This window comes from Pseudopipra pipra, chromosome 3, assembly GCF_036250125.1.
Source record: "Pseudopipra pipra isolate bDixPip1 chromosome 3, bDixPip1.hap1, whole genome shotgun sequence".
Lineage (NCBI taxonomy): Eukaryota > Metazoa > Chordata > Aves > Passeriformes > Pipridae > Pseudopipra > Pseudopipra pipra.
Window position 1 is genome coordinate 21,134,468 of NC_087551.1, and position 16,363 is coordinate 21,150,830.

Sequence of the window (16,363 nt, forward strand, 5' to 3'; positions counted from 1 at the left end):
AGGGGTAATTGTGCAAGAGAGATCTCTGAGTGCTGAATTAAAGGTGCTCTCATGCAGTGCAAAGCTGCCTTCTGCTCAATAGATTATTTATAGTATATTTCCTTAGGTTTAGAGCAATTTGTTGGAAGAATGCAAGATTTTCGATTTTACCCAGTGGCACTTACAAACAGGTAAAGAACTTTTATTTTTGTAAAAAAGTAAGAGTGAGGCGAGAAGACAGTGTAGATAACAATATGCTTATTTCCCAAAGTACAGTGCTTTTCAGATATTTTCTTTAGATGATTGCTTGTGATGATGTAGTTTCCTGAACCTCGTTTCAGAGATTACCCTTAATCTAAAAAATCTTGAGTTAAAATAAATTCAGCAACTTAATGTGTTTTGCTTTTGAACTGTGCTTAAGTAGGCTTAATATATATAGCGGTATATGTGGTGTATATATAGTGCAACACAACACTCAGTAATAAATATGTGCTTTCCTTCTTATTGTTGTCCTTGTTACAATCTGACTTACTATGTACTCTGCAGAGAGAAGATCCAGTTGCTAGATTTCAATGCTTATAAACTGTCTAGGTGTTATCTACTCATCATAATTCTGACATAATAGTGTGTGCTGATAAGCTTAGTCCTGGTGGATAAGACTTGCTAAGAGCTTTCTCAGAGCTCCGTGTAAACTGTAAGGCAAGGGAGGGAGCATAGCGGACTAGACCACTCAAATACCAGTGATCCAACTGAAGAGGACAGACACTCCAACTTGGTTAGAATGTTGGCTTTGTGGCTGCAAGCCTGGCTCGCTATGCTTAGCTGTTCCTTTCCTCTGGTTTCAGATTCCCCATAGTATCAGATGTCCATGTTGGCTATTCTAGGTGCTTCCCCCGCCCCATGCACACACCCTTACCCCGAGGTGCCATTGTCTGAACTGTTCCTTGCTTTCTATATTAGATTGTCACCATAAGCTGCCAATGACTTCGCTGGCTCAGCCCACAGAGCTCTGGGCAATTGCTTTGACTTCCTCCGCTCCTGAGGCCAAATTACAGTTGCCAGTGCAATTTCTGTTGCCCTCCAGCCTCCCTTCCTAGCACATTACAAAGAAATGTTACCTTTGTTATCCAGCTCATGCTGGATTAATCTAGTCAATTCAAGCTGGCCAGAAGTAGTCAGGTCCTATTTGTCTGCGTGGTGCTTCTGGGTAGGCTGCATGCAATGACACTCATGACTGCAGACCTTAAGGCTACTTAATGATAGTCTTTCAATAAGATGTAGAGCAGTTTCCTAGGAGCTCAGCTATCTGCAGGACATTATGATGAACTGAGCTCCTCTGAATTGAAAATATTAGTGTGAATCTGAATTCCAAGTTTTATGAAAATCATTTTTTCAAAGCAATGCTTGTCAAATCCTTTGAACTACAATTTAGGTCAATGAAATGAATAAAGTTTAACAATTGAAAAATAAGATATTTTACAGAATGTTTTGGCCTAGTGATGTCTTTGTAGATTTGATTTTATATCCACAAATAACTTGGTCCAAAATGGGATAAACTGTGAAGGAAAGTCTTTCCTGTGTGCCAATTAATTTAAGGCTATGTCTATGTAAAAGGCCCTATAGCTTTGGGTTCTGTGGAATTTGTAGTGGCAGCTAGCAAGTATTTATTTACTTAAGAAGTACACAAAAATTATATTCTTACTCATAAAATAGGAAAATGGGACAAGTAACAGGTTTTTAATATAAAAATTCAGTATCTTCTAGGCTTACAAAATCTTTCTTTTACACCAGAGAAGAACAGATAAAGACCTGCCCATGTCATGCATATATCTACCTGCTTACCTGCCTACCTTGCTACCTCCCTATGTATCTATTTCAGTTGCTGATGTCAGAGGAAACTCAAATGACTCAATGATTTGACATGGCTGTATTGATGGCAAACTGGGGCAGCTAAAAAGTACTCATTTGTATTAAAATTAGTTAAAAGTAAAAATATTTCTGTCCAAGTTTTCTACAGTGCAATGTGATATTGTTCAAGGTGGTCTTTTTGGTGGATTTGAGTGCAAACATTCAACTTTTTTGTGGTTACAGGCAATGTGTCAACATTATGGTATCCTTAAGAGCAGTATCCAGACCACTAACTGCAGCCAGACATGATGCTGCAATAAAGTGTTAAGAGTTTTTCTCCTTCCATATATGGCTAGATTCATCCTATCTAGCTATAGACACCTCAGCGAGGAACTAATTTCCCTTAGTGCCATATGTCTGAGGAATTTCATATATGTGGAGCAATGAAAGCAGCTCTGCAGTGCTTCTTCTGAAGGTGCCTGCTGCTTACCATAGATAACATAGAGAACTTGTGGGGGCTTCATTTGTAGCTGATTGCCCCATTTTTATGAGCTGAAACCAGGCCTTTAGTGCTTCTACTATAATCTAAACTGAATTTTGTTTAATCTAAGACCCTAGAGGCACAAAGTGGCACTTGTCCTTTTTTGTCATGTATGTAATTACTTTTCTATATGCTGTGACAGAGATATTTTGGAAGTATTCTCTGGAAAATTCCCTCATCTTCATACCCAGTCTGAGTGCCGCTGTCCTGGAAGTCATCCCCGAGTGCATCCATTGATACAGAGGTACTGCATCCCCAATGGTGCAGATGATACCACTAACGACAGAGTGCTGAGGTTGGATGCAGAAGCCCATCCTCTGTATTACATCAATGATGATGACATTGGGACCACTTGGATTTCATCTGTGTTTGCTAATACTGCAGGTCTGGATCGTGGTGTTTCAATCACAATAGATTTGCAAAATGGACAGTATCAGGTAATGGGAATATTACGTTTGCTATTTATTAAATAAGAACTAAGAAAATAGTTTTGTAGGTGTTTCATTTACAATTTTGAGGAAATTCAAACCTTATGCTTTAAAATTTTATCCTTAGAGGATCAGGAAGAAAGCTTCCTTTTTTTTGGTGTGTAACAGTGCAAAAGGCAGAATGCATTATGGTTTTTGTCATTCTCTTTTGATGTTGTAACAAGCAGTAATCTTGAATAGATATACCAGAGAGGATATCCTGTGTGAAGGCACCAATATTTAGGAACTGATTGCTGTCTTTTACCTCCACTTTTATAGTCTTCAACTTTAGTTTTAATTTCTATTAAGGCTTACAGTGCTTGTTCCATACCTCTGGTAGAAAACTGACTGCAGACGAATGAAGTTGAACATGTCGAAAGCACACAGACTTATCAGAGGGGATTTCTGTTTTGTAGATATTCTGGAGATGGTAGTTTAGCCTCCCAAAGAATATGGAAGGAGAAAACGATAGGCAGGCCTGGTTACTGAAGAGGCCATATTTCATCTAACACTCCACTGGGCTGTTGAAGAGTGTCAGGATGTCTTGGAAGGAGAATGGGGCAGCATTCACAACAGGGAATGCACCAAATTTCTATGTATTCTTGCTAGCTTATTATTCTTTTTTTTTCATTAATGGTGAGAAGGGAAAGAGTATGATGACAGGTTTTGGCTATGTAAGTAAGAATTAGTCCTTTAGTTAAAAGCGATTTCAAATATATGTGACATTCTAGGATTTTGCTTATTTGCTACACACATTTCTGCACAAGCAGTATGCTGAGGGAAGTGCTCTTTAAAACAGCACAGGTATTTGAGAAGATTCTGAGCTAAAAATAGAGAGAATCCTGAAAAAAAAGTACCTGTTATCAGACAAATTACTCATCAAATATTTGGCAACACAGAATTATAACCTTCATTTTTGCCAAAATAACATTACTGTAACAAATCATGGATTTTGTGGTGCATTTTCAAATGATCTTCAAGAAAAGGTGGAGTTCTGATGCACAGATCAGTAGTTGTGTAATTGTGTCTGAGAGTTCAAAGAGCTTGTTTAACAAAAAAGGTTATCTTTAGTTTTAATTGGGAATATATGGCCTGAAATATAGCTGCTTCTTCTGCCTGTGAGTGGTAGAGCAGACTGTGTAGTCACATAGAAAAATGAAGTTCATATTCTCATTGTTTTACAACTTAGCCATTAATATCAGTTCATAAATTTGTTATCTTCTTGTAGGTATTCTATATTATACTGCAGTTCTTTAGCCCACACCCTGAAGCAGTAAGAATAGAAAGAAAAAAAAGAGATGATCTAAAATGGGAAGACTGGCAGTATTTTGCTAGAAATTGCAGTATTTTTGGAATGGAAAACAATGGATCTCTGGAAAAACCAGACTCTGTCAACTGTCTCCAGCTTCACAGGTATGAGTGGGTATTATCTGCATAATACAGATACTTTGAACAGGTAACATCCTGACACAATTCATTTCTGTGTCCCAATGAGATAGAATCTTTTAATTTGGTATACTCATTTATTATGGACTATTGTATATATAGAAGATCCTAAATCTGACCTTTTGATTGCAGATTTCCAGAAAGTCATCTGTCATTTTTATCATATTTTAGTCATTTATGAATGTGACACAATTGATTCCTCGGTTATTTTTGTGCTAGAGTTTTGAAATTTTATGTGCTTGTGTTTTGAGGGGCTATTGTCAGTAGAATTACAGAACATTGAGATGATAAGTGGAGGAAGGTACAGACATAACAGATTGTTTTAAACTGTCTGGTGGATATGGAAGTCTACCTTCTGATCTCTGAGAGTGGAACTTGTTCTGAAGTCTAGAAAAGAGGCCAAACTTAAGTACAAAAGCCAATCATCCAGCCTTACTAGGGGTCATGCAAAACATGTAAGAAATGTCTTGAAAATATCTTGAAACTTTCTAATCTTTCTAAACAAAAACCAATATAAAACTGTGGGGAGGAGGATAAGGAGGGTCACTAGCTTTTAGAAATATGTTGCATACCCTTTTACTGACAATGAGCATGTACATATTTAAAGCTATATAATATAAAATATACATTTCATAAATACAGTGTATGACATCTATAATAGATAGTTAATATGTTATCATTTTACACACACATGCATGTATGTACACACACATACACATAATTGCATCTGTACCACTACATGTATTCAAATGCATTATCTCTTGGCTGAATTCAGCTGCCAGTCAGTATTAGGCTTGTTTAGTATTTAGCTGGAAATCAGTGAGAAAATACATTACCAGGTGCTGTAGGTATTTTGCTTTTTTTGTTGTTTCACTTTTACTACTTGTCTAAGACTTTTCAAGTGTCGGCATCACTGTTTGTTCTCGAGGAGTTCAGAATTCTGAGGAGAGGAGCATAAGGTCATTTGAGTTACACCACTCTTCAGCAAAGGAATCTGAGCTTTATTGCTGATTCTTGGAACAGAGGGTAGAGGAGAAGGGAAATATCTTAAGTAACCCAAACATTTTTGGATAAATAAACCAAATGAGGTGTAATGCCATTTTCATCCCAGAAATACATATTTGTATATTTCCTAAAAAGAACTGAGGAGTTAAATATGAACTGTTTCTGCCCTTCAATTCAATTCACTTCCTATCATCATTTATGTTTTCATAAATGATGATAGGAAGTGATACAAATGAATGATTTTTGGGTACAGCTGATGTATAGAACACTTTGTTTAAAAATATATGGTGAGTATATACCCTGCAATGGTGAGTATTCTGTGTTCTCAAAGAGTAGTTACTGTTGAAACAATGCTCCAAATTTGTGTCAGCAGTGTAACAGAGTTCCCTTTATAGGAGGATTTTATGGTAAACCAAAACTGGTTTCTCTCTCTTTCTCTCCCAGCCACATACTTGTAACTGCCAAGATGTGTCCAAATTGTCTGTCCAGGATTTAGACACCAGTGTGCTTGTTACCTGGTGGCCTAGCCAGGATCCCTGGGTTGACATGGAAGGCAAATGACCTTGGCTTTGAAATCCTTACCATGATTTGAGAGTTCTTGTTTTGGTGACCATATGCTAGTACTGAATGGACTTTTTTGTGTCCTTTAGGAAATGAAAGTGATTAAGGTTTTTGTTTCTCCATCCTGTACCACCTGTGTAAGTTAGGAGTTGCTTGCTGTCCTTAATCCCCCTATCAGAGGCTTGAATCTTTGCTTAGTCTGAATATTGGCTGACCTTTATTTTAGGATCTCCTTTGTTTTCCTGGTTTCCTGAGAAACCACATGTAGATGCCCTAAAATCTTGATGACCTGCTTATCTAGTTGCCATCAGCCTTACAGTCTTTCTGCTGTTCCTTCTGGTGCTTCCATAACAAGATGGTGATGTTCGTCTGCCATTTGTACCTGTCTAAACATTTACATTACAGTTCTACATGCCATGGCAGCAAAAAATATTTTATTTAATTTTCTGCAGAGTGGAAGAGAAGACAGTATCACCTAGAGAAAAATACCAATATATTCCACTGAGATTTTTATGAAGCACTGACCTGGATTGGGGGACAGTAAATTCAAAGATTCTTCATGAAGACAGAGGAGTATGACTCAGCAGACCTAGTCTAACTAGAAATCTCATCTTTCAAAAGCTCTGAGATATTTTGAAGTGACATTTTTTGAATGTTGTATGTCAGGTGCCAGGTGGTAACATGGGTTATCTGTTTTTAATGAGCCCATGTAGGTGTGCAAATAAGCAGGCATTCTTCTCTCTTGCAGAGAGAAGCCTCATAGCTAAACTCTGCCGAGTACGTATAATAACATAACATATGATTCATATCAAATTGTCCAGTTTATATATAGACAGCCTTCACTTGAATTCTCAAGACTGTCCTTCCCTTTCTTGGGCTTAAATATACACTTTTACTCTCAATTCTACCGCATTCCATTAAATTCTCTTGTACTTCACTTGCATGTGTTTCTAACTCTGTCCACTCATCAAATTATATGGTCCAACGAGTCTGGAATTCAAGAGATAATAATTGTTTCTGTATGGTTTTTAAATGTGTTTAGAAGATATATAATTAACAATATGGACCTGTTAATTACTCTGTTAGTCATTGGAATGGTTTCCTTGTGTGGTTCAAGCCTAGTTCATGTTTCTCAGAGTGTTAAACTTTTTAAAAACTTAGTGCAGATGACACTGTATCAGTCACACTTTATTCCTCTTTTGAAGTTGCCTGCTAGAGGCTTTACTTTTAATTGGAAACCTAGGATCTGGAGAACAGTGTGGTAGTTTGGGGCAAAACAGACATATAGAGGACATGTCTTTTTCCCTTCTTGAATTCCAGTGACTCGGAATCCAGTGACATAAGAATTTTTACCCAGAAAGCACAAAAAACCCTACGTAGAGTTAAGTGGAGACCCTCTCTGAGAAACAGGATATTAGGAGACAGAATCTGTAAAATATTTGATATTTTGATTTTAATTTGCCTTCCTCTCTATTTGAACAGCTTTACACCGTATTCTCGTGGTAATCTGACTTTTAGTGTTCTTACCCCGGAACCAAATCACCGACCTGGTTACAATGATTTTTATAATACTCCATCTCTCCAAGAATTTGTAAAAGCTACACAAGTGAGGATTCATCTCCGTGGCCAGTATCATACCAATGAACCTTGGGTAAATTTCAGGCACAGGTACTACGGAGTTAATGAAGTTACAGTCAGTGGAAGGTAGGTGTTATGTGGCTTTTCCCACGCTGACTCTTACTGTTGCAGCTGTGCAAAGCATATAAGGACCTGCCTAAAATTTAGTCAAATTTTTTTTTGCTTTTACATTTATGAATGAGAAAAGAATTTGGTCTAAAGCAATGTATTGAGATTGAAATTATTGGTGTGCTGTGTTTTTAAAACATTTACTCACATGTGATTTTACAATTATTTATACTTAATACACAAATCTATCAAAAGCAGTCCTTTCCTTGGAATTATTGAGGCCTCTAAGCAAAGGCATTGGTACGATGAAACGATGGCTTGTGCTTTGCCTCAGTAACTGTTCCAAGTTGTAGATTCTCAGTCATGGTAATTTTAGCAGTCTTAATGCAGAGCTCATTCTTTGTTTTAGCTGAAGTTTTCCTTTCAAAATCGGTCAGCTGTCAGTAAAAGTATTACATTATCTGTGACTGACAACTTTATTGTATATGATAAGTGTGCTGTCTTGTGAAAGGACTAATTATGCCCTGTAAATAATATGCAGATTTGGCAATGAAATAGTTTCCAAGGATCATATGGTGCAGATTTTTGATAAGTAGTATTATTCCTGAAATTATTTTGGTAGTTCTCATTTTGAGGGAAAGAACCTCATTAAAGATCATGTTTACCTTAAAATTTTCTACATTACTAATAAATTTTGATTATTGATTTAGAAGTGTTATGATAATGTGTTTACTAAAATAGCTTTATCTTGGTGACAGTAACAGTAAAATAATTATAGCCATGGTTTGCAAAGCTGTACCACGCCTCCAGAAGAACAGCCCTTCAGGTAGAATAGTATGGTTATTAACTAATATTCTATACAGATTTTATTTTAGTAAGAAATGGACATTTTAACTGACATAAAATGTGTTAAATCGCAGAATTATGCCTGATATGGTTAAGGTTTCTTTGAAAAACTAGAGCCACACTGTAAGGCTTAATATTGATGAATAATTATAATAGATTTAATAGAATTTTACATATTAATAATGCATACTGAAAACCAGTTTTCATTACATATTATATAAGGTAAGAGTAGCTCTACTAAATGCTGTTTTTTGTTCTCTTGGAAAGCAGTTGTTGATGCTTAAAAATATGTTGAGTGAAGTAGACTTTTGTAGGTTATTGGACTTGAGAACATTCTCTTTGGTGACATTTATTTGTACTTAATAAAGATCCAGACTATGTAATACACAAAGTTGACTTTGTTGGACAGATATATTGTATATATTGCTGGACAGATATGTTTTCATATTTTATTTTTTTCACTGCCCATTGTTCTTTCAGGTGTAATTGCCATGGCCATGCTGAAAACTGTGACACAGCTGTGAAACCGTATAGGTGCCTATGCGTCAAGGAAAGCTATACAGAAGGAAATAATGTTAGTGTCTCCTTTGTCTGTCTACATCATCTATGAACAGCTTCAAAACTGGGATTTTAATCCTGGGAAAGAGTGTTAAGTGTGTTAGTCTAGTCCTATGTTTTATAGGGAAACTTTCCATAGCAGATTTGTATTAATTAAGGAAACAAAAAACTTCCACTCCTCCCTCCCCCACCCCAAGCCATTTCCACCACGGACCAGTAGGAGTGTTCGGGATGTTAGAGGATTAGGCCACTTTCAAACATTAGATACAAACCTGAGTTTAGACTGTGAGCATCTAGTAAAGATTGTTTCTCTGCGTGCTGTAGCAACCAGCAAATATCCTATAGAGTGAATGTACTACTCCATGTGGTTTTAGTCTGGTCCTACAGACTCCAAACCCATTCAGTAGGTGGAATGCAGTAGGCAGAGTCCTGGAGTTCAGCTTCCAATTTAGTTTCATTTGAAAGGCAGTTCAAGTGGTCCATGATGCAAAACAAGGCACATTAAATGCAAAATTAGAATTTTCCTTTTTTTATAATAGTTTTATAATTCTTGGCCATAGGAGAACCAAAATGGGGTTGATTGTTGTAACTCATGGTATGGTACATAAAATGTAGAGGGGAGCATAGACTAATGGTACCAGTTTGCACTTATTTCATGCAGCTTTTGATTTTCTTGGAAGCTGTTCAAATACAACTTAGCAAAGGCAGACCAATGATGTATGAGTAAAGAAAACTTGCTCAAAGTAAAGATTCTGTCCTTAGATTAATTATTTATCTCAAAAGAAAAAAAAAAGGAAGGGAAAATAAGTTGAGGTTAAGAAAGAATGACCTTCATGTAGAGAATGAATCCCACAATCTCACTGAATGTTAGATTTCCATTATGAGTACTTGTTGTATTCCTTGTTAAATTTATGCCTTTTAGAAGTAGCCTTTCTAAAACTTAAGAAGGGGCTATGTGGAATAGCAACAACAATAGCAAAGAGGAGACTAATCTGCCATCAGAAAAAACCCAAGCAGTCAGTGCTTGCTGGAACAGAGTGTTCACCTGTGAGCATTTGAAATAGCTTTTATTATGAGGTGAAAGATCTTCGTCAAATTTCATAAGGGTTTAAGTTTTCTCATTTTTTTAAGCAGAAGTGTAAGATCTACAGTCTAAATGGGACTTGAACAGAAATTTCAAGTTTTTAGATGGGTCAAATTAGAAAAAAATATTCAAACTGACAGTGTCCCTTTAATTAGAACACACATTGTGAAATGTTACTTTGTAAGGATTAATTATAAATATTTAATAAGATCTGGAAGTTCACCAAGCACTCTTGTAAGACTTATGCTACCTTGTGAAAACAAACCAAATACATTTTAATGATGTATCTGCCTTATCAGATATTTCCTGTCAATGTTAATGGGTTGTTCCACTGAGTGTCACGTTTTTGAATTGGCATATATGCATTGTAACTGTAATTGAAGTGCTTAAATTAAGTGTATTAATTCAGAGTACAATAAGGATGTTGTTTAATTATTTTTCTCATTCTTTAATAACCATGTCAGTATCTATTAAATATGAAATAAAATAGTAGTAATAAAATAGAATTAATATTTAGAAATACATCACTAACCACTTTGAATTTTATCAAAGTTTTACATTGAATCCAAACAACTTAAAGATTTTGATTTTTATTTTGTAAGGCAAACACTTAAAAGCCAAACCAAAATCCATTCTGATTTTAGACTATCATTGGCAATAGTAAAACTCTGTCTTATAGGCTTACAGGTATTTTTCAGGCTCCCACCCCATTGAATTAGGAATTGAAAATAAATTTGTTTGTCTATATATTGTTTTAATTCAACTTAGAATTTGATGAAGGAAGTTTCTAAATAAAACATTTTTGGTAGGGAAGAGGAAAATGTTTTTGATAAAAAATTTCACTATCAGCAAGTAGTCTTTTTTCAACTTCCATCCTATTCTATCAGTGAGTAAGTCACCACAACTGAGGGGGTATGTGAAGTTTTTTGTGTTTGGGGTGGGTTTTTTCAGTATCTTGGACCAGAAATCAGAGATCCTTGAAAAGCTTTTAACATATGTCAGAGTTTGCCCTTGTCACATTTACACTTAATACAGCTAAAATTACCATCTTGAATTTGTCTGGCATATACATCTGGCTAGCTGTTGTGCAGCAAAGCAATACCAGAAATGAAAAATTTGCATAATTCATTACAAATAGAGATCTTAGTTTAGTTATTTGCATCACCATGTTATGAAATTGACATACCAAATGGATTTGTTTTTGTTGTGTTTTTTTTTGTTTTGTGGTTTTTTTTTTTTTGTGTTTTTTTTTTTTTTTTTTTTTTTTTTTTTGTGGGTTTTTTTTTTCCTGAGTTCTGCTTTGGTGAAGAATGATGATGAAATATGTTGCTATGAAATTTGAGATGATAGAAAGAATAGAATGGAATAGAAAGATAGAATGACTTGCAGATGTTGAGGGGCCAGATTATGAAAGAAGAGGAAATAAATCCTCACAAAGCTTGTCTCTCAGTTTATGCAAAAGGTATTCAGCTTCTTCATTTACAAAGTGTTCTGTAAATGACTTGGGTCTGGCTTCAAGAAATAGCTCTGCCTTTTACAAACAGAAACTGAGGCACCAAGAGTGGAATCCAGATTTTGGTAACATTTATATGCAGACTCATAGACACAAGTAAAAGTATGTTCAAAAGCTTTCTGTGATGTCACATGAAAAGCTAGAAACAGCCCATGAAAAAATAAGACAGTCAAGGAAGATCAGTTCTTACCTTACAACTCAGAGCTTCCTTTAAATTGATCATATAGAACTTAATAGAGAAAGGTAATGGCAAAATACATGGGAATAATTGTACAAATAATAATAGAAAATAGAATTTAAAATAAATAAAACAAAATGCTTCAAAGGATATGAATGGAAGTGAGAGTGACTGGATACGGTAAAGGCTTCAGGTGTTCAGAGTTTTACATGCAAATAATTAATGGTCTGAAACATCTGCAGTCTGAAAACTGCATATGGCATTGTTGATTTATTAAGAATTATATAAATGAGGCTTTTCATGTTGTTACAGAAGAATCTATGTAAACCTTAGTTAAAGGTCAATCTGTATCATATGTTGGAATGAATGATACATAGTACCTGAGGAGTTGTTAATATTAACTACATTAAGTGGTCACTCAATAACAAAGACTTTTAGCTTGCAGAAGGAAGCAAGGTAGCAAAAAAATGCACTTTTTGATACATGGGCTGTTAGGATGGAACCCCATAAGACAGTGTTAATTTCTATTCTGTCTTCCTTAGTCAGTTGGAGTCACTTAGAGTGTTCTAGCTTTCTTTTTTTTTTCCTTTTTCTTTTTCCTATTAAAACCTGGCTTTTAAGTTTAAAAGCCCTTTAGTCTTTGGGAAGTTCACAAGAGACAGATGCAGTTCAAAGCTCTGATAGCACATGGTCTTGATAGATAGTCAAATGCTGTAATGAGGGTGCTGATGAAAGCCATGAGGAAATTAGGATGACTGTCTCCAGAGCAGGGTGAAACTGTGCTGGAACAGATATTACCGAAAAGCCATGTACATCTTTGAAAGTTCAACACTGGAGGTCTGGAAGTTAAATGCAATTCTTAACCTAATAAAGGTGTGACAAACAGCAGGTGAGGTGGGAGCCCAGTTCACATTTTTATTGCATACGCTTGTGACAACTGCTAGAAAAACAATTGTTTCACACTCATTGCCAACTTCTGAATGACTGCTTTTTTGCCAAGACTTTTAAAAGGAGATTATACACAGGTGGGAGTCAGTCTCTTCTCCCAGGTAACAAGCATTGGAACAAGAGGAAGCAACCTCAAGTTGTTCCAGGGGAGGTTTAAATTGGATATTAGGAAAAACTTCTTCATTGAAAGGGTTTTCAGTGATTGAAACAGGCTACCCAGGGAAGGTGATGGAGTCACTGTCCTTGGAAGTGTTTAAAAATGTGTGGAAATAGCACTCAGGGGTGTCGGTTAGTGGTGGACCAGGCAGCATTAGGTTAATAGTTGAACTTGATGATCTTAAAGGTCTTTTCCAACCTTAATGATTCTGTGATTCTTTAAAGTTCTGTTAAAGTTTTAAGCCACAGAACAAGAGACATAGTTCAAAGAGGCTCTGTCCTAGGTAATCAAATGCCATCTTTTTCTTTCTTACTCCTTAGTGCCTGTGTTGTTTAACAATAGGTGCAAGCACAGGTGTGCATAAGTAACTGATCTAAGATTAAATCTGAAATGAGATGATGAATGTTTTCAGCTGCTGTGTGGCTAGCCATGCACAAATGGAAACTCAGGGCTGGCAGGTTGGTAGCTATTCTTGTGCTGTTTTCCTTTCAAGGAGGATATATTTCCATAGACATGCTGAGAGGAGGAAGCTGCATGAGTTGGATGGCTTGGCTGGGAGCTTGTTTCTTTGTTGAGCTTCCCAAGTTGTGCCATGCTTGAATGAACCCTTGTCTCATGTTGGTGCTGTGTAATGCTGATTTTCCTCAAGGCAGAGACAAAGGGAGAGGGAAGACGGATGTGGATGAAGGAAGGACTTGAATAAATTTGAGTTTTGTGGCTTGTGTAGCAGTAGCAGTCAAGGTGTTTCCCTTAGTGTACTTTATCTGAGCTAATCACAATTATCAGCGATTGTTCTGATAAAGAAAGGCCAGAGTTCAAGGTCTCAAGTGAAGCCCTGCTAATTTTCATTTTAAAAACTCTGATTTTTCCTCACTGTGGTATTGTTGTGGGTTTTTGTTGCTTTGTTGTTTTTTTTTTTAACAGATGGCAAAAATGTGCAGTAGCTATTGTTATCTTACCGCTTACTGTTAGTTTCATTTATTAAAATTAAATTTCAGCAGATAAGTTCTTATGCTTTCATTTTGTCTCCCAAGTGACTTTTGTTATGAGTTGTGACTGGTCTGCAATTCTTGGATCATCTTAAGCATATGGCTTTTAATTCAGTTTCTCATTTTACCCACAGTTGATGCTTTCCCAGCATCAGCTGTGAGGAAAAGTTTAGAAACTTCAGCAGTTTCCTAATTGTCAGCATATAGGTGATGTAGACACACTGGCCTAGATATAATAGTGCTTGGAATAATAGCCATGAGCACACTTCTGGAACTGAAGAAGACAGAAGTTGCCCCAAAAAGAAAGTAGTTGCCCAAATAATTTACAGAAGCAACTTATTTTGAAGCATTTAAATTCCATCTGAAAGATGGAAATTAAAATTGCCATGTATTTTGTTTCTTTTGTTTCACTCGCAAGGTCAAATGGTGACAGTACAAAGTACAGTTACTACAATGTTAGAAACTACAATAACATTGTTTAAAATCCATCCAAATGGATGCACTAGGTGAATATGTCTTCTGTGCCTCAAACACAGCAGGCACAATCTTACATCCTTAGAAGTTTAGGTAAATCTGAATCTCAAGATGTTAGCCTGTGTTGAGTATCTAAATACTTAAAATTTTATTCTTCTGCCCACTTTCCTTGCTTTTGTTGTGTTTAATTAACTTAAAGAGCCTAAAATAATAATAATTAAAATGTTGGGTTTGTTATTTTCCTATATGCGAGAAAGCATAGGTCTTTTTGTCTGAAACCAATACTATTAATATTTAAATGGGGTAAAACACAGAATAAAATATCAATATAGAGGGTATAATAGTATTCTTGTGAGAGAAAGAAATATTAATTTCTAAGAAATAGTATTTTATTTATTATTTATTTCAGTGTGATCGCTGCTTGCCATTATACAATGACAAGCCTTTTCGTCCAGGTGACCAGGTTCATGCTTATAATTGCAAACCATGTCAGTGTTACAGCCATGCAGTGAGCTGCCACTATGACTTAGCAATGGATCCTTTTCCTCAGGAACACTACAGGGGTGGTGGTGGAGTGTGCGATAACTGTCAGCACAACACAGCTGGTAAGTCACACCAAAGAGAATGGACTGTTTGTTTTGCAGTCACTTTTTGACTAAGTTTTATGTCAGCTGAGATTGGCAGTGCTCGATGGCTGACAGTCCAATAAAATCTCATCTATATGTATTTTTAAACTATTCAGATAGTACTGTAGTAACAGTTGTGTCAATTCTTAGGCCATAGGAAAATACTGCTAAAACTTGATTCAATCTTGTATGAAAACTTTTGTGCAAAAAACATTCTAATAAATAATTAAAACATACACATTCAAAGCTATTTCCGTTACATGTGCTAGAGCATTTAAATCCAGAATATCATTTTTCTAATTGGACCAGTTTAACAGACATCTCAAAAATGTTAGTTTCTTACTTATTGAGTAAAGGTCTTTATTCAATGTAGATAGTGCATTTGAATACTTTTTAAAACAGTTTTCTTCTATATCAGTTTTCTTGGCTTTATCTAGTAAAGGGGAAAAAGAAAAGTTTCAGGTTCAATGATAATTTTTCAAAAAAAAAATGTATAGGCATTTGCATGGCACAGCTTTTATATAAGTGTGGTATTATATAACAGATGGAAGTTTAATGGAGTAAAACATAGTTTGTAACAGGTTCATTGTTTCATATGCTCTGGATCACTAAATTGGCAGGTAGAGATGAAAGGTGCATTAAAATGGACGTCCTGAAAATTATAGAATTCTCTCAAAGGAATAGTCTTTAATTTTGAATTATACAGCTAATTTTAATGAATTGGAAGCCATAATGCATAACCTTTCTTTCATGCAGGAAGGAACTGTGAGCTGTGCAAGGATTTCCATTACAGACAAGCAGGTGCAGATCTTTCAGCCACTGATGTTTGCAAACCCTGTGACTGTTATGCAACAGGCACCAAAAATAAGAACCTCCTATGTGATAATGTAAGTAGCCTCAATACAGAAAAAAGAGAAAACATTTTAATTAGCTGTGTAGACAGCTGTAAGATCTTACAAAATGTATTTAGATGGTAACTGGCTTATAAAAAAATGCTAAAGTTCAGCCTTTTCAAAATGATAATTGACTTAAGTCAGACATTGAAAGCAGAGAAAACACAGCAATTTGAGATGTACTGCTGGAGAGTTACTCGTCTAGATCAGCAACAGACATAAAGATGCTGTATGAATAGTAGTTTTGTGATGCTAACAGATACCTGCGCACTCAGTAATGTTAAAACCTCTAGGTTTTGAGTGTTTTTGAAGGTCTTTATATTGTCTTGAAGTTACCAACAAGTTTTGAAAATCCAGGCAATAAGCTGAGCCTGAAATTTAACTAGAACTAAGCTACTTTTCTCTGTAATAAGACAAGGATTGATCTCCCTTTTAATTTATAAAGTCCATTAAAAAAAAAAGGAAACCCACAAAGTGATGCTGAAAAGAGAACACAGTCAACTATGCTTTTTAAGCCAAAGGACCTCATTGACATGTAAATTGTCTAGTCTGATAATAAAGCTA

At 35.8% G+C, this 16,363-nt stretch overlaps 1 protein-coding gene across 9 annotated transcripts in view; it reads left to right on the forward strand.

The window, feature by feature from the left end:
- The window catches only part of USH2A (usherin), a 385,399-nt gene that overhangs the window by 34,438 nt on the left and 334,598 nt on the right, over positions 1-16,363 (forward strand). For all 9 annotated transcript variants that reach the window (XR_010428978.1, XM_064648236.1, XM_064648230.1 and 6 more), the window contains exons 5-11: positions 107-170; positions 2,511-2,805; positions 4,064-4,248; positions 7,330-7,551; positions 8,860-8,953; positions 14,690-14,885; positions 15,663-15,793. Coding sequence is in view for 8 of the 9 variants with exons in the window: in XM_064648236.1 (XP_064504306.1) it covers positions 107-170; positions 2,511-2,805; positions 4,064-4,248; positions 7,330-7,551; positions 8,860-8,953; positions 14,690-14,885; positions 15,663-15,793 (1,187 nt within the window). In the remaining variant the exon portion in view is untranslated. The remainder of the gene's footprint in view (positions 1-106; positions 171-2,510; positions 2,806-4,063; positions 4,249-7,329; positions 7,552-8,859; positions 8,954-14,689; positions 14,886-15,662; positions 15,794-16,363) is intronic.